The sequence below is a fragment of the Aulonocara sp. 'chitande type north' Nkhata Bay genome, linkage group LG5 (assembly GCF_057382095.1).
Source record: "Aulonocara sp. 'chitande type north' Nkhata Bay isolate Kocher_YH1m ecotype deep benthic linkage group LG5, A_spYH_male_GT1.1, whole genome shotgun sequence".
Classification (NCBI taxonomy): domain Eukaryota; kingdom Metazoa; phylum Chordata; class Actinopteri; order Cichliformes; family Cichlidae; genus Aulonocara; species Aulonocara sp. 'chitande type north' Nkhata Bay.
The window spans coordinates 49,012,305-49,030,638 of record NC_141348.1 but is presented as its reverse complement, the minus strand read 5'-3'; the positions used below and the strand labels follow the sequence as shown (position 1 = coordinate 49,030,638).

The 18,334-nt window shown below is 44.4% G+C and overlaps 1 protein-coding gene across 2 annotated transcripts in view; it reads left to right on the top strand.

The window, feature by feature from the left end:
• Positions 1–18,334, top strand: part of LOC147331625 (matrix metalloproteinase-24-like) — a 72,599-nt gene that overhangs the window by 20,934 nt on the left and 33,331 nt on the right. Inside the window, exons 2-4 of one of the 2 annotated variants that reach the window (XM_086294055.1) lie at positions 6,590–6,738; positions 8,753–8,869; positions 17,645–17,744. In XM_086294055.1, coding sequence (XP_086150181.1) covers positions 6,590–6,738; positions 8,753–8,869; positions 17,645–17,744 — 366 coding nt within the window. Of the gene's footprint in view, positions 1–6,589; positions 6,739–8,752; positions 8,870–13,358; positions 13,499–17,644; positions 17,745–18,334 lie in introns of those variants that run through there. The other variant, XM_086294056.1, reaches the window with a different exon arrangement.

Below are 18,334 nucleotides of genomic sequence, written 5' to 3'. Positions count from 1 at the left end.
GTAAATAAGCACAAAAACAATTGAACCTATTCCATACCGTCACTGTCATTATATTATGCTGCTATTCATACTGTCATTATATTAATGCTGCTATCCTGTATATATTGTACATACTATTGTTTGAGTACTTACGATTGTTTTTTTGTACTTTTTATATTTTACATTTATATTTATTATTGAAACTTGCACCAAGGGAGTGGCACTCCAATTTCGTTGTACTCTGTACAATGACAATAAAGGCTATTCTATTCTATTCTATTCTATTCTGTCTCTGCTGCCTTCTGGCTCGGCCTCCCTCGATGAAAAGACTGTGACAGGTGTAACTTGTTGTCAGGTGTTTCCTTCTGCATGGATTGTCCACAGATATCAGGCCAGTGGGCATCTCCCATGGTTTAAACTGCCTCTCCACACCTGACAGTGAGGGCAGCCGACAGCAGACAGACATGTCTGAAACACGTCTCATTTATTCCCTTCAGTAGACGTAAAGTTACTGAGAGTTCTAGTATCTGATATTTCAGACCCTGATTGTTGAGCAGTAGGAACGTCTCTCTGTTACCAGAATCAACCCTTGAAGGCCATAAATCATAAATCTTTGCCTTTTTCTTTTAAGCATAAGCAGCGTTGAGGCTGGAAATGTGCCGCTGCCTGCCTCAGTCCTCCTCTCTGGATAACGGTTCGAGTATTTTGTTCATTTACTAAAAGGCGTGCCGCCGTGGCGTCGGAAACTCCCACAACGTCTAATGAATCACCGCTCGCCTGCTGCGAGAGAGCATTTGTCCCAGTCAGATAAGAATATGAATTAAACATGTTCACGTGTGGAGGGCTCAGTGCTGGAGGTGATTTATGCCGCTGCAGTCCCGCTGTGTGAGGCGCATACATGAAGCACAGAGGTGGTTTCGTTGTAGTTTCGCTTTCCCAACTTAGACTCTTCACAGCGGATCATCGTCCTCTCCCTTTTCCCGTTCACTCACATGTGCTTCATTTGTTTTAATCTCATTTAATATCCATGATATAATAAGACACGTGTTCTTGGATAAGTGCAACCAGTGACAGAAGATCCATCCAGGTTCTTCCAGTTACCAAAGTGAAGTCTTAGTGGCAGTTGGCAAAGCAAGAATACTTCCCAGTGCCTCCTGAAGGATCCCGATTAGCTCCCAGGCCAGATCCCCAATGAGTGCTGGGTCCTAACTTCTCTGAATTGGACATGCCCAAAGAGTCTCCGAAGGAAGGCGTCCCGATCAGATACCCGAGCTACCTCGGAGGGTTCCTCTCCACTCTGCTCCGAGCTCCTGGAGAAAACTCATTTCGGCTGTTTGCATCTACTCGCTCTTCCGCTCATTCCCAGATCTCGTGACCAAAGTTGAGGACTGTAGAATGATACATGGGAAATAGGAGGCTCCGCCTACACTAATCCACCTGTCAGCCTCACCTTCCACTTTTCCTGCCACATGTGAAGAACAGACAGTGAGATTTGAACTCTTGAACTTTTCTTGTGAGTTTCAGAGACGCTAAAAGTGTTTTTGATCAGTCCGCAGTTCAAAGAAGTATGGAAGCAGCTTAAAGTGAATTATACACGTAACGGTCACTCGATTGTGGCTTCAGAACGCCTCCCGCTGAAGTTCTATTCACTTCCATTCAGAAAGCACCATCTTAGTAGAAATACTAAGCCTGTCATTTCTTCAGCAAGCAATTATGGCCTCCATTGATAAATTCAGGCTCTCTAATATGTGTGCCGCTCGTCCTGTGGGACATTATTGGCCCATTAATTAGATTTGAAGGCTTACAGGAGGCTTTGCTGTCCGCGGCGTGGTCGTTGGTTGACAGCTGTGTGACAGAAGTCGGCCCGGACGCTGTCCTGCCTCCAGCTGACGGAGCTTTTATTTAAGGGATTATTTCTTTCTACAAAGATGATTACTTTACCTGTTGTACTGTTGTTCTAGCATCACTCTGGTCTGAGGTAGAGAGGTTTGTCCTTTCAGACTGTGAAAGCTAACACCCTGCACCAGTTATCTGGTAGTTTCTGGATTCAACAGGAAATGATGGCTCTGAACAAAAGCTGCAACTCTGAGCTCTTCAGTGAAAACACCGGGTGGCACTCGGTCCATCTGTGGGCTGGATAAAAGCCCAGAGAGGGTATCATGTCAGAACGAGACCTCGTAAAGCAGAAGGACGCATGGGCTGTCAATTTGACTCGGTTTCAGTTCAGAGACAAAGAAAATCTTTAAGTCATGAATCATTATTTTAAAATGGGGACGTGTTTAAAGTTATGGTCAGTTTAAGTGTTCAGAAAATAAATGTAAGTGAATGTAACGTCCTCTGAAGTGATGAAAACGTGTGTGTGTGTGTGTGTGTGTGTGTGTGTGTGTGTGTGTGTGTGTGTGTGTGTGTGTGTGTGTGTGCGCTCACCCAGCAGCTGCCAGCTCAGAGGAAGCAGTTTGAATTAAATAATTCACCAGCTGCTATTATACAACAATTACTACACTTCCATCAAAGCTCTGAACACACACAGACGTACACAACCACATGGATGCACATGTATGAGGACTCACAGACACGGTGACCGGTGCAGTACGGGGTCCTCAGAGGCCTCACAGAAGCAGAAAGTTCAGTATTTCAGTGCGTGTGGATTTAAAACGATCGTAGCGAGGCGCTCGGAGGACAACTTCAAAGAGGCGTTGAGATCTGAATCAGGTGTGTCTGAGGCCTGACTCACGCTCATTGATGTGGACGAGGACAGCTGCGCACAGCTGCACACCATCAGTTGCTGTTGTTGTTGGGGCGATCGTGGCTCAAGAGTTGGGAGTTCGCCTTGTAATTGGAAGGTTGCCGGTTCGAGCCCCAGCTCCGACAGTCTCGGTCGTTGTGTCCTTGGGCGAGACACTTCACCCGTTGCCTACTGGTGGTGGTCAGAGGGCCCAGTGGCGCCAGTGTCCGGCAGCCTCGCCTCTGTCAGTGCGCCCCAGGGTGGCTGTGGCTACAATGTAGCTGCCATCACCAGTGTGTGAATGGGTGGATGACTGGTTGTGTAAAGCGCTTTGGGGTCCTTAGGGACGAGTAAAGCGCTATACAAATACAGACCATTTACTTTTTTCATCTCTGCCCGGATGGCTCATGCACGGTCGCATGCACTGCAGTTAAAACGTGTAGGCAGGCAGCTCTGCTCAGTGACAACACATTGCAGGGCACATGGACTTTTGCTTTTTGCCACTTGGACCCGAGCAGACTGTTATTTCCATTCGAAGCAAAGGATGGCCTTGTGTTACTGGCATGTTTTTAGAAAAGCACCAAGGGGAGAAAAGAGGAGTACAGCTGACAGCTGGGCTCAAATAACAGTAACATATTTCAGGAAACACCTCTAAGGAATATAATTTCACTCATTTTCCTCCTTTATTTTGTTCTTCCTCTAGCGGCTGGTTAATTCTGGATGTACTGACCCTGTTTCCAGCTGCTCCTGCAATGGATGACATATTAGTGACTAACCGTGTGTCGTGGATAGGCTGATCTCATCCATCAGGTCATCCTGTGGCTTATCCAGGTCCAGCTCGTGGGTGCCGCAGTCTAACCCTCAGTTTGTGACCGTAAATGAGGGTAAGCTTTGCTTTCATGCTCAGCAAAAAGAATTACTTTATCCTCCGCTTCTAGTAGCTGCTGATGGTTTAGAGATTTTCTTTAATATCTTAACCAAAGGAAAACTTTGCTTCACATTTGTCTTTGAGCGATGCAAACACTGGAACAGAAAATAAACGCACCGGCTCTACTTGAGCTCTCAAAGGGCTTTTTTACAACATGACTCGTTCGCTTTTTTCTGCGCCTGAGTGCTTTCAGTCTAACATCAAACACTCTGATGGAACCATCAGAGAGAAACTTAGACCTCAGTATCTTTGGCACGCACAGCAACCAGGGATCGAACCACCAACCTTACCGTTAGTAGACGACCTGCTGCACCTCCTGACCTGCAGCTACCCACGACTGTGAAATAACGACGAGGGTGAACCGAGCGGGATTCAAGCTAAGCATTTCTCAACTTCCATACGAGCGACTGAAGCGGCTACAAATAAATGTATATGTTGATTGACATTTGACCTGGTAATAAATCAATTAGGTCACCTAGGCAACCAGAGCTTGGAGCTCCTACAGGTGACCAGCCTTCAAAGAGATGTACGACGAGTGAATCACAGCTTTAGGGCTCACGTTTGTTTCAGAGGCCTGGAAATATTTCCCGGTCCTCACAAACCGAACGGGCTCGTTGTTCTCGTTGTGTCTGTAATTGCAGAGTTTGGCGTGCACGCTGCTCCTTACTGACTCGTTTCCTTCTCACAGTGAAACGTAGGCCTGCCAGATGCTGTAAGAGAGTTTGTGTTTGTTGCCCGGAGCTCAGATATGTTTCTGTTTTTTATTGCCTGAGCAGATGGGACAGGATGAAATCACATGAATCAGATTTAGATGTTTTGTTGCAGTGGAAGTTGTCATCGCCACAGATTTATTGCAGGGGAGCTTTTAATTGGATTGTAAGCAGTCAGTTTCCTCTCAGCTCATGGACCATGTGGCACTTTGTGTCTACATTTACACTTTGGATTAAAAGCAGATCGGCACAGAGTCTAAATAAGTTAGCTAAACAGCGGAGTTACAGACCAGCTCTCACATCAGAAACCCTGCATCTCAAATCTAAACACATGTGAGCATCAACAGCAATTAGCTGTCCAGTAAAATGATTGATTATAATACAAGAAAGACACGCTCATGCTGACTCGTGTTTCCTCTGTTCAGACTAGAAATATGGAAGAGCATCTGTGCTTTCAGGATATGTTAAACTAGCTGCACTATTTTAACTCTTTAAAATGTTATTTGATAAATAAAACCATTATTTAAAATTATGTTTACAAATTTAGATTTTTTTTTATCTCTACTTCTGTTTATTATGTTTATAGTGATTTAAATCTTTATCTTTGCCACATCAGTTTCACTTATTCTATCATATTTCTGACTCTTTCCTCGAAATCTTGTGGTTTTAATCTCTTCAGCGTCACCTAATAATTCATTGTGTTGACTTATTGGCTTAAACAATGACCTCACGTGCTTTGTTTAATTGCAAATATTGTAATTTAAGCATCATGTGGTATGTGTTATGATTTGATGCTATATAAATAAAATAATTGAACTGAAATCTCACGATTCTCCCTTTTATGGAAAAATGTTCCCTAATCTGTCTCATGAGTGGTTCAATAATCTTAAGTTAACGTTGGTCAAACGTCGTGTTTTTCACACTCAGGTTTTATCTTGACTGACTTTAATGTAACATCATCTTAGTCGTGTTTTCCTGCTCGACGCGTCTTCGCTGGGGGAAACGGGCTTCCATAAATGCCCTCGGTGTTGGAAAGCTGTGGTCGGGCCGGCGTTCGCTTTTCTGGGCCCGGACTTGCTGGGAGAGGCTGCCTCGCTCTGAATTATTAATGACCTACTGTAGAGAACAGCTCAGCCTCCCCCCTCATTACCTCACCCGCCTCTCGTGTCCTCTCCCTCTGAAACCTTCTGCCTCTTATCTCTCCGTGCTGCTGTTCGCTCTTTCAACAGCCTCCTTTTTATTTTTCCATCTTTTCTTCTTCTCTCCTCTTCATTTACCCGCCTTCCTCTCTGCCTTTCCTCGCTCTCCCTCCGGAGGCTTGTGAGATTGTGTTATGTCACATTAAAGAGACAGGCGGCTGCTAAATGAAAAATACGACGTAATAAGACTCATCCGAGGAAAACTGTGGATTCAGCATCGATTTTGGATCGGTGTGAATTCGATTTTCTGGGATTCGGAGGAACTGGCTCCCCAGTTTCTCTCCGACATGTTCAATGTCTTCTTTTCACTCACCCTGAATCTTTTTTGTCCGCCTACTCGTTACACCTTTTTTCTGCGTTTTGAACTATTGTTCCAATAAATTGTGGTGTTTTGAGGCCACAGGAACCTGAAACTTGATGTAAAAACTGAACCAGCTATTGGCAGCTGCATGTTGCTGCAAACCTGCTGATGTGCAGGAGTTATTGTTGAATTACTTGAACACTGAGGGAAACTTTAATGTGCGATTGTTCTCTGGGGCTGTAAGCACAGCCTGTTTTGTAATATTTGAAGGGTTATATTGTTATGATCAAAGGTTTCCTCAGCAGGTCAGAGGGAGACCTGTGAGACCCTGCAAGGAGCGTGGATTTGAATCCAAATGGCAGCTGTCAGCTTATTGGTGGGAAGGTGGGGAGGGGCGGTGCTGCGGGCGGTGCTGCGCTGACATCATGAAACTCAAAGAAATGTCACATTCAGCTGTCTGCAATTATTTTATAAACGTGTGTGTCTAAGGCAACCAACATGACAAAATAACTAGCACACCTTAGTCTTTAAGTTACACGACCTGGTTACATTTGGCCTGCGGTTCAGCACCATGGACACTACCACAGCTTTCTATTGTGCATATGGACTCTAGAGAAGTCTATGATGTATGTTTAATATGTTTCTATAATTGGGAATTAAGAAGGATCTACAGTAAGTCTGTTGTGGCTCTACTGTCTAGCAGGTTAGTCCTGTGTAACCGACCTCTTCTGTCCGTGTTTCTCTCAGACGTGGCTGAAGAACTACGGCTACCTGCTGCCTCACGACGTTCGGACATCAGACCTGCGGCAGGAGAAGGCCATGCAGTCTGCCGTGGCCGCCATGCAGCGCTTCTACGGCATCCCTGTGACGGGAGTGTTGGATGAGACGACTATCGAGTGAGTAATCGGGACGTTTCCGTAAAAGTGGGAAAGGCAGGGCACTCCTCGTGCAGGCGGGGACCGTTGCATCATGAAGGGCATGTGGTGTAACATCTTGGCCAAACCAAACATGCGTATCATAAAAAATGAGATTTCCATACCAGATCAGTCGGAGGTAGATTTAATAGCCTTCGGTGCTGTTGGAAAATCTGCTACTGTTGGTCAAACACGAAGGACGAGGAAAGGGGGGAAGGCGTGTTCACAGGCAGCGAGAGAGAAATCTGACAATCCCGTTAGTCAGTTTTCATCTCTTGGCACTATCATGATCATGTGTATTCAATAATCAGTAAATATTGTATTAATACTTTAAATAACTGTGTAAATGTTCCTTTTGTATGGCTAACACACAAACGACACACACTGTATTATACTACATGATATTATTTCTTTGCAACTTTGCTCATTTCTCAATAAGTGAATCTTTATTTTTATTCACAGTCCAAAAAAATACTTTGGTTAATCTGGGTTTTGGTGCTCCTCACTTCATCCTCTACCTGAAACAAAACAGTAGCTCCTGCGCCTTTAAGGCTCTGCTCCATGAAAGCCTGCTGTGTTCTGATTGGCCAGCTTCCAGAAGCCTACTGAGGGGCAGCACCCACTGCCTGTGAGCTATGCTTCTTGACTTTGGTGTGTCTGTAGCAGTGATCTCCAAACGATGGACCACACTTACATTTACCGTTGAATATTTCCACTTAAGAAGAAACAGAGAAGCTTCATTTTCTGATCGCTAACGTGACCACCCACCAGTGTAACCAGTTTAAAGTGTTACACTCTTCTGTTTTTGCTAACCTGAGCGTCTCTAGCTGCTCTGCATTTACTAGCTTGTCTCTGACGGCGTCCGCCTGCTGTTTGCTGCTGAGCGCGTCGTCTGAAGCTGTTCTTCAGATGTTTTTGAAGCGTCTGAAACAACGCTGTGAAAACGATACGACTGAAGCAGAATGTAAAGCGTGAGCCAGAAATTCAAAACAATGATTTAAAGAATCCGAGGAGCTCTGCGAAGCTGAGCGTTGACCCCCTTTTGACATTTCACAGACACTTAATCCACCCAGAAGCAAGCAGCCTCACTGCTTTCAATTTAAATGTGCTTCCTCTGCTTCAGCACACAAACTGCTCTCCACAAGTGAATCTGCTTCCTGTGGGTGCTGCTCATCCTCACATCATCTTCAACAGTCTGCTTTTTAAAATGTTTTAGCAGAAATCTAATGGCTGTCGTTATGTTCCAAGAGTTCTTTGGAAGATCGTGCATCTCCATTAAACTCAGAGATTATCAGTCTTATCACTCCCCGATATTCAGTGATCAGCTCTAAATGTTACAGAGTTAAAGCGCTGAGCAGCACGAGAGGCGGGTGCCTAAAAGTCACCAACACTCTCCCAGCTCGATAACTTCTTCCAAACGTCCTCTACACTTAACATCAGCATAAAAACTGTGTCCCGGGAGCTTCCGAGCACATCCTGTATGTCATTCTTATTTCTGATGGGAAAAAGCAAAGCTTGCTAAGGAGAAGTTGGTAACCAGAGCGTCAGCAAACATTCGAAAATATCTCAGCACACTTGGTTGCCCCCTGTTGATAACAGTTTTAGATCAATTCTGTAGTTTCATTACCAAAAGTACTTTTAAATGGCCTCACAGTTTACACGTAGTTTACATCAACATGTGAAAGCACCCAGGTTCAGGCGTCCAGTGAAATCGATTCTTGTGTCAAAGCAAATATGTGAAACTGCCGGCTGTGGTGCGCTGCTTTGGTGAATAATGAACAGCTAAGAGAAAATAAAAATGGCTCTGATGATTAGCAGACATGAGATCGTTTAGTTGGTCCTGTAACTGCAAATGCAAAACTAATTCATAACCATCTCCAGCTGTGTCTCCCCTAAAAACAAAGCTGCTTGGAATAAACACGGTTCACTGAAATTGTTGTTCAGCTGAAACCACCCAGTCTGTGCCAAAACACTAACATGTTGCTGTTGTGTTCAGGTGGATGAGGAGACCTCGCTGTGGCGTCCCAGATCATCCTCACACCAGCCGGCGGCAGAGGAACAAACGCTACGCGCTGACGGGACAGAAGTGGAGAGATAAAAGGATCTCGTACAGGTGTGCATACCTGACTTCATTTTCCATAATGAGCTCTAAGATGGCAGTAACTGAGCGCTCTGAGCTAACATGGCTATTAAAGAGGCCGACACATGTTAATGGGATGCTGAGTGAGTGTTTCTTTTTCTTAATTCTCTGTTTCCATCTTCATCCTCCCTCTTTCTCTCCCAGCCTGGGCTTAATGTAAATCAGCTGCGTCCCAGGGTACCCTGAACACATCACGTATCCATACATTACATCCACCCACCTACATCTCTCCGTCTTTATTTCTTTATGGACGTACGGTAAAACCCTCGGCTGTGTGATCCAACCAGCAGCTCGGCCGTGTAATGTGGGTCTAATGCAGATTAGAGCCATCCCACGGGACTCTGAACGCATCCCAGCTCCTGCCCACTTTTTCTCTCTCCCGTCTCTCTCTTTGTCTTCTACTTTAGTTCTCTCTGCTTCTTGTTCCCCGACTGCGTGTCTCTCAAATTCAAATCCAGCTTCAGTGCCACGAATCAAACTGAAACAGTACTTGTGTATTTCCACAGTTTCTTGGTAAAAATGACCAACAGTAAGTAAACACTGCTGCCCTGAACGCCTCAAATTCAAATTCAAATTTTATTTGTCACGTACACAGTCATACACAGTACGATATGCAGTGAAATGCTTGGACAACTGCTCGTGACCTAAAGAAAACAAAAAAGGAAAGGCTATGAATAAGATAGGAAATAAATATGAAAAATAAAAAAGGGTAAATTTAACTAGGAAGGAATAAAATATAAATTAAGGTTAAAAATGAAATAACTGTACAACACAAATTAGAATGAAGGGTAAATTTAACTGGGAAGAATAAGATAAAATATATAAATTAAAGTTGAAAATAAAATAACTGTACAACAAAATACACAATATAGAACTATATAAGAATGTATGAAGAAATCTAAATAAATAAATACACAATAACAGCAGCTGTACAAGTATTAACTGGAAATGAAGAATATAATGTCCAGTGTTGTGCGATCCACATTATGTCTTGTAACGCTGAAAACTAACTTAAAAAACAAAGACAAAGAAAAAGTGGTCGGAGCAGTCGTGACGGCAGCCGACCTCACCGGCGCCATCTTGTTCTTCCTCGTTTCCATTCTCTGTTTCTAGTTTCCGCTCTGGGGACCAAAAATCCTTTTTTAGGGAACTTTAACTGTTTGTGGCTGTTTTTAATAAACTGCCTCGTCGTAACTGTTAAAAGCAAAATGTTCCTTATTGAATGGGGCTGTGGTTAGTTTGTATTTGTGTATTTATCAGGGGCCACGAGAGGAGAAGCATAGCACCAGGTTTAGCTTGTCGTGGAGGTCAGCAACAGTTAGTGTCTCGTTCTCTCTCGTTGAGCTCATTTAGTGTTCAGCATTCACTGTTATCTGCTACGACTTTCCAAATACTCCAGAACTCTGTGGTTCTGCTCGATGAGCGGCACTTGTGAGTCCAGGATGAACCTTTTTTCCCTCTCTTGTTTCAGTAGAAAGGGTTTCTGCAGAGCTTTAATGCAGTCCTTCCTGTAAGTCTCAGTGACATCACAGCATCCTCCATTTTGATTTGAAGTGTGATGCGAGCAGCAGCCTCCTGATAGCTCCACCTTCATCCACCACGAGTTCCCTTTCGGTATCTCTTTGTAGAAATCCTTGTTTCTCTGTCATTTTCCAGCACCTCTGTGTGAACATTATTTATATCTCTGGTTGGTTTTGTCGTATCGTGTGTTCTCGTTTCCTTCTGGTTAAATTCATCGTCTCTGCTTTTCTTCCTCTCGCTGAAATTTTCCACGTCTTTGTTTAATTCTGTTCTTCTCCTGCTTCAACATCTGAGATCAAACAGTTTCTTATTTAGATGTTTGAATCCCCTTTCAGCCTCCTCTTGCTTTTCCTCCACCCCCGTCTCTCCACACCATCCCACTCAGAGTTTTATAGGTCTAATGTAAATTACGCAGCTCCCGCGAGACTCTGGGCCCATCCCAGTTCTGCTGCTTTACTGGGATCCACTCTACAACGTTACATAAAACCCACAGCGTGCGATCGGCGCTATCCGGTTACCCCTTACTGCATCTGAGTCTCCTCGGGCCTCCTCGTGTTTCACCTGTTATCTGCTGTCGCATTCTCGCAGTGTTGTCTTCAGCTCGGCTGCCGTCGCTCGAGCCGTTTGCTCCAATCATTTCTAACTCGATTGTTCTTCTTCCGAGGCACCGGCCCATCTCCAGAGCCAGACCAGCCTCCTCCTCTTCCACTCACACTCTGTGATATGGAGCCAGTGTTTAGGCTGGTTGTGCTCCATCATTTACGGTCCATGCAGTATTCATGTTCACCTGCCAAGCTGCGCTTCGGGCCACCTTACTGTCACATCCAGGATCCTTTGCATGAATTATGGGCGTACCTCTGGTTCACTGAAAGTGCAGGAGCTGAGCTTAAGCTTCCAATGCTTCATTAACTGGAAGCGGAGAAACTATGAATGATCTTTGCAGCTCTGCAGGTTGAATGTGAGCAGCCCTTTGCTAAAACCCGAGTATCACGAACTCGTTTTCATTCGGACTGCAGAACGTTTCCATCCCACACACAGAATTACAGGATAGTTTCTCTGAAGGAGACAAAACTGCTCTTAAAATCTGTGTTGAGAAGAACGATGAAGAAGCTAACGCTGGTTACAGGTCTGTCTGTTCCAGAGAGATTCTGGTTTGCAGCCCTTTGAATGTGAGAAATGAACTGAGCGGTTCCAGACTCATTTGTATTTATGCATTGATCTGAAGATGTCAGGCTGACTGAGCCACTGTAGCAGGAATTTTAGCTCAGATTAAACTGTAAGATGTTCCAAGCACTTAGTGAGATTTTACTCTTCATTGTAGCTAAAAAGCAAATGTTATTTATCCAGGGTCAAATCACAACAACAGTCACCTCAAGGTGCTTCATATTGTAAGGTCGACCCTACAATAACACATACAGAGAAAAACCCAACAATCATATGACCCCCTATGAGCAGCACTTTGGCGACAGTGGGAAGGAAAAACTCCCTTTTAACAGGAAGAAACCTCCGACAGAACCAGGCTCAGGGAGGGGCGGGGCCATCTGCTGTGATTGGTTGGGGTGAGAGAAGGAAGACAGGATAAAGACATGCTGTGGACGAGAGACAGAGATTAATAATAAACGCTAAAGGTTTAGATTTAAGGCGGTGAATCATCCAGAGGAGCTGCTTTTGGAAACTCAGCATACGTGTACATCTACACAACAACTCCAGAGAGTAGCAGCAGCTCCCACACAGTGTGCTCCTAACCTTATTTTGCTCTGTGTGTATCCAACACATACCCGGCTCACATGCTGCATCAAAACAATACGATCTGAAGGTGGTTGCCGTTCAGTGCGCTTACCTGAGTGACAGCGATGAGCTCAGACAGGAGGATTTTTTCTGCCTCTGCTCTGCATTAAGAGGAATTTCAGGGCTGCATGTAATCACACCCGCTGTTCGATACTGTAGCTGCAGGATTATGCAACTGCGCATCTCCAAGTGAAAATTTCCAGTAAAGCCTCCGTGCAGAAGGCAGATATTAAGAAGAATCGAGAAGGCTGGAAAGAAGAAGAAAATACAAGTGAAGGCCAAAGCAAGTTGAGAGAGCACTCAGAAGAATGTTTCCCCTTTTATGCCGATGCCTCTGCAACTAAGCAAATTCATTAAAAGTCAATCAAAGGACAGAAACAAAAGAAGAGAATAACTGCATTTAGAGCTGCTCCGACTGAGCTCAGCGATGGATTGCGATCAGATAAAGATGTTAAAGCTCCTCTAAAGGACGAATCCCTTCAGCCGTGTAGAAATTTGTGTTCTTTGTGAAGCATTTCCATAAATTCTGATCCGTATATTAGTGAAGTATCCAGACAGCTGCTGAAACCTTTTCCATGAACTTTGATCCAGACGGTGAATTCCCAGATTCACGTGACTCTTCCCTGACATGCAACTTATTAAATAATTCAGAATTCAACATGTGGTCAGACGTTTGGTGTGATTTCGCATTATGGATTCTTTTCTCATTCTCTTGTGGTGCTTTGTTGGTTATTGTTATTATTATAACAAGAGATTAGTTCTTAGGTTTGTGTTTAGTGTAGGTTTAGTTCTGTGTCTAGTCTGCGTCTTTGTGTAATGGTTTCTTGTTTCCTGTTTTATTGTGAAAGTCCGTGTCTTATTTTGCCTCCCTTGGCTCGTGTCGTCAATCACTTCCAGCTGTGTTCCCCACCTGTGTGTAATCTCAGTGTTCTTCTGTGTGTATTTAGTCGTGTCTTCTTTTGTTGTAGTCGCTGGTCCGCCTGCTTATCTCCTGTGAATCAGCTGTGTGTGTCTGCTATCAACCGTCATGTGCTTCCGGTCACCCTTGTTCGTGTTCATGTTTAGTAGTTTAGTTTTTTCCAGTATAGTTTAGCTTTAGTTCTGTTTGCCATCTTCCACTTGTGTCTTATTTTTATAATAAAACTCCTTCGCACCTCAACGAGTGCCTGCTTGGACCCTCCTTTACTTTCCTCCACACGGTTCATCCCTTTCACTGTGACATAAAATGTTTTCGCAGCACACATATTCATGCTCCATTCAGGATTTATCCTCCTCACTTTGCACCATCAGCAGGTAGATATTAAATTATTCCAAATGAAAATCATTTTTGTGCCTAATCTTCTCTTTGGTGTTTGCAAATTGTGCTAAAGCTAAGCTAACTAGCTAAAATTATTTTACCTGGTTCAGTAACTTGCATCGTCCTGCAGCTAATGCTAATGCTAATGCTCGCCTACGTCTTAAAAATGTTGTGGATGATGGAGGAAAGTATTGGCTGTAGGAAAGAAATATGTTAAGGATATGTTTAAAATAGAGGCTGTAAACACAGATGATTTCAGAGTGGACATGCAGTACTATGCAGATGCCTCATTCCTTTATATCCTGCTGGTAAAACAGGAATGTCTTTAAGTATATTTGGGAATAGCTCTCCAGGCATTCTGAGGGACATCCAAAGCTCTCCTTTGGGTGTTTCAGCTTCTGCTTCAGGAGTGTTGAGGTCCGGGCTCTGTGGAGGCCAATCCATGGCTGACAGTGTTCCACTGTGTGTTTTATATATTGGTATGCTTTTATGGCACAGGCCGTGTGTTTGGGATCATTGTCATGTTGAAAAATGAAGCTGGTGCCAATCAGATGTTTCCAGATGTTTCTGCATGGTGGATAAAAATCTGATGTTACGGTTCTGTGTTTATAATTCATTAGTTGTCCAGCGCCACTGGCTGACAGGGCGCCCAAACCATGAGCCGTGAGAGAGCCCCCACCCTGTGGGAAGAAATTGTTAATTGCAAACGATAGTGACCTGTCAGCATTGTCAATTTGGGTTTTTCCCTTTTAAGGATTCAGTTTCCGATTCTCCAAAGAACTCCTGGAGTCATCTCCTCTGATTTCCTCTTTTTCTCGCCCATTACCTGAAATCTGTGCAGCACATTTCATTATCTAAATGCATTAAATGTGTGAGACTACAGTGTCTGCATATCCAACCGAGTGCTAGACGTGTGTGTGTTTCTGTGTTTGTGTGTGTGTGTGTGTGTGTGTGTGTGTGTGTGTGTGTGTGTGTGTCAGACAGTATACCATCTGTGTGTTTTGGCCACAGGTCATTTGGCCAGTTTCACTGCTGTAACGTTACACACCATTTACTCAAATCAGACAACTGCTACCTGGCTGTCTGTCTGACACACACACACACACACACACACACACACACTAATCACCAGGCTTTAGGGTGGGAGTTGGATTTATAAATAAACTTCGTAGAGGATTTGCAGGCACAGTAATGAAATGCAGTAAAATCTCCTCAGACGTGCTTCTGTCCACTTCAAACAGATCTTATATGATATTATCATGTTGTTGCACTAATAGAGCTGCAACTAATGATTATTTTTAATATTGATTAATCAACTGCACCTTTAAATGTTGGTCAAAAAACTCCAAGAACCAAGAGAAACGAGATGTTTGCTCGTCATGTTTGGAGATTTCCTTGAAGAATTATTACTGAGTCGTTAAAATGATTTCTCGGATCAGCTGATCGTTGATTCTCTTTCATGTGTTCAAAGAGCAGCTCACTTCAGCTCCAGCACAACAATCCAGGTTGATCTTGTTTTGTTTTCTGATCTGGTTTCAGTGAAGATGAACTTTATGTAACTCGCAGTGAGCTGCTGTCACAGCCGTCACTGTCCACACGATTCATTTCCTGTTATCTGACCTCATTTTGAATTCCTTCTGAACACCAAACCAAAAAATGAAGAAGCACAAACTTTGCTATAATATAGGTTTATTAATGATGTTTCCAAATGACGTGATTCTGATGACATATTGCAGATGATCAGTCAGTAAAATTCCAGTTGTTTGAGTTTTCATACATTAACCTGATGGAGGAGGCCCCATCTGTGCAGGCTGCTGCGTACACGATAGCTGAAGCTTATCAGGTGTGGGCTGCAGGGGCAGGACGTACCTGTCCCCGGCCGCCGCCTCCTGTCACCACTCGCAGTTTGTTCTCAAGGTTTTTCAGGTTTGTTGGAGTTTAATTCTAATATATTCTCGTTGATGAGAAGGTTCTCTCAGTCTGGGTGTTATGTCTGTTTTGATTTCTATAGATTTCCTTAATCCTTTGAGTCTGTTTGTATTAGAGTTTGCTGGTCCTTGGTGTTCCCTCTGGATCTCGTTGCCCTCCTGTTTCCCTGATTAGTCCATAGTCCAGTCTTCCCTTCAGTTTGGATTGTGCATGTGTTTGTGTGTCCCTTGTGTTTCTACGATTTTATTAAATTCGATGACATGTTAAATAATCCAAGTCAAGTTTTCCAGGCTTCTAGTTTTGTGTCTTTGTGTTTTTTCCAGTCTTTAATCTTCGGTTTCCTCCTGTGTGACCTTTGGGTGTGTTTTAGATCTTTTTGTCTTCCCTTTGCTGGATTTGTTTGCTTCACTCACTGATTACTTGTGTGTGACCTCTGCCTGGATAAAGGATTTGGATTTTACTGTCTGCCTCCAGTGCGTTCTCTTTCTCGTGTTCCTCACTCATAACCTTTTCAGCGTGGGTGGCCTGCTGGTTGGACACGCCCAAAACATACCAACAAGGAGGTGTTTGGGTGCAGCCACAGCAGATACTGAAGCACTGAGGTGGATCCTGTCCATGTGAAATATGAAGCACAGCTTAAAGCTCCTCCTGAATCTCTAACGAGGCGCCCACACACCTGTGACAGGAAGCTCATTTCTGCTCCATCTTATTCTTTCAGTCGCTACCCACAGATCGTGCTCACGGGTGGGCGTGGCGACGTAGCTAGCTGACAGCTTCGTGCTCACGTCTCTCTGTACTACAGCCTCGCTGTCACAGCAAACCAGTCTGCACTGCCCGACACACGGACGAAGACCCAGAGATACCTGAACTCCTCCACATGGGGTAGCAACTAATTGTGAATCCAAAGAATTGCTGCCCCATGAAGCTCCACCCTAACGTGGTGTGTGGTTCTGACCTAAGCAGCTACGTTGCTGAGGGCATCTTTCCCCTGGTTGGATCTCCCAAGGTATTTAGGCTTTGGAGAGGGAACAGGGATTCGTGATGACTCCCCATCGTGGAGTCAGGATTCAGGTGGAGGCCCATCAGCTGTAGGAGAAGCTCTCTGGATCCTGTTTATGGAGTAGATGGGGGTCAAAGGGCATTAGTCCAGTTTTGAGGGGCTTGTTTGGTTTGAGGGACGTGCCAGCGAAGCACCATAGCATGACTCATGACCAGCTGCATTCAGCGGTGAAATAAACTCGTTTTTGGCGTCTCATCGAGTCTCGATCGGCATCTGTCTTCTAGATCGTTGGAGACGTTTTTTTATTCACTCCATCACAGCTCACAACAACTTTTAATCCATTTCCAGGGACTACCTGTAAAGTGCTATAAACATTTCTATTTCTTTGCCAGCTGGACTTATTTTTCTCACATCAGGAAGCTGCTGTGCTCATGAATGAATGTTGAGTTACAGCAACTGTGTAACTGTGCTGATATTTATTTCCATAATGCATGTTTCTGGTCGGGAACAAAGCCTTTGCTCCCCCGTCGAGAGACAGATTGTGTGAAATGAACTCAGCCGCCTGCTTTGCTGTTTTATCCCGCCGTGTTTTTTCCTTGCTCTCCCTCTCCTGTCCTGGCTTTTCTTTTCCATCCTCCACCCTCTCTGCCTCTGCCAATTACTCCCATCTGTCCTCTAACGCTCCCTCGCTCCTCGACTCACTCTCCCGTCTCCTCCGACAGTGTTGGAAGGTGACAGCAAAGGTTTAAAACGCTGCTTTTAAAGACGCTACATGAAAGTGTTTCCAGTGACAGTGAAGTGAGTGATAAAACATGTAATGATATACCTCCCATCCTCTCTCTCGCAGCAGCAGAGTAGCTATGGGTGGCACATCGTCTCCTGCAATTACTCTATAATGACCTTTCTGCCTCGTTCGTCTCTTCCAGCCGAACACGCATCAGCCGTCGTGCCAACCGCGCTGCTCGTTGACTCACACTGAATCCTAATCCGCTGATTTCACTAAAGCGTGTACAGGTCTGGATCTTTGCATCAACAAAGACACTTTTTATTGTCGTTGTTGTTTTAGCCGATGCTTCCTTGCACATGTTGTGTTCTCACAGGTTTTACAGGCAACGCAATCATCACAGCCGCACTCACTGACCTCTGCTCACCTCACAGTGAATGTGGGAACACGCTGTTTATTTGAACTGTGGCGTCTTTTTCTTTCTCGCAGCATATCCAACTTCACCCCCAAAGTTGGAGAGAAGGACACCCAGAGAGCGATTCGACAAGCCTTCAATGTGTGGCAGGCCGTCACGCCGCTCTCCTTCCAGGTGAGACGTCCAGATACACGCCTGAGTCATACAGGTCGAAAGCTGGAACATATGTAGCGCCCGATCACAACAGTCGCCTCGAGGCACTTAATGCTGTAAGAGAACGAGAAATTTGCTTTGGACAGAGAGGTTACATCGCACACACACACTGCACTCCTCCATGTAACCTTTAAAAAAAGCTAAATATTACATCGATTAATGGGGAGTTTTTTATTATTCTAAACCAGTTCTTCTCATGCTCTGTGTTCATTAATCATCTCGATACTATACAGTACAATAACAGAGAAAACCCAACATCAGACGACCCCTTGTGCACAAGCACTTGGCAACAGTGGGAAAGAAAAACTCCTTTAACAGGAAGAAACCTCCAGAAGAACCAGGCGTCCGTCTGCTGTCGGTGGTGACGGGAGGAAGACGGGACAAAACATACACTGTGGAAGAGACACAATGACTAATAATAACTAATGATTAAATGCAGAGAGTTGTACATGGTGAGTGAAGAAGAAACACTCAGTGCATCATGGGAATCCAGCCCTAACTATATGCTTTAGCAAAAAGGAAAGTTTGAAGCCTAATCTTGAAAGTAGAGA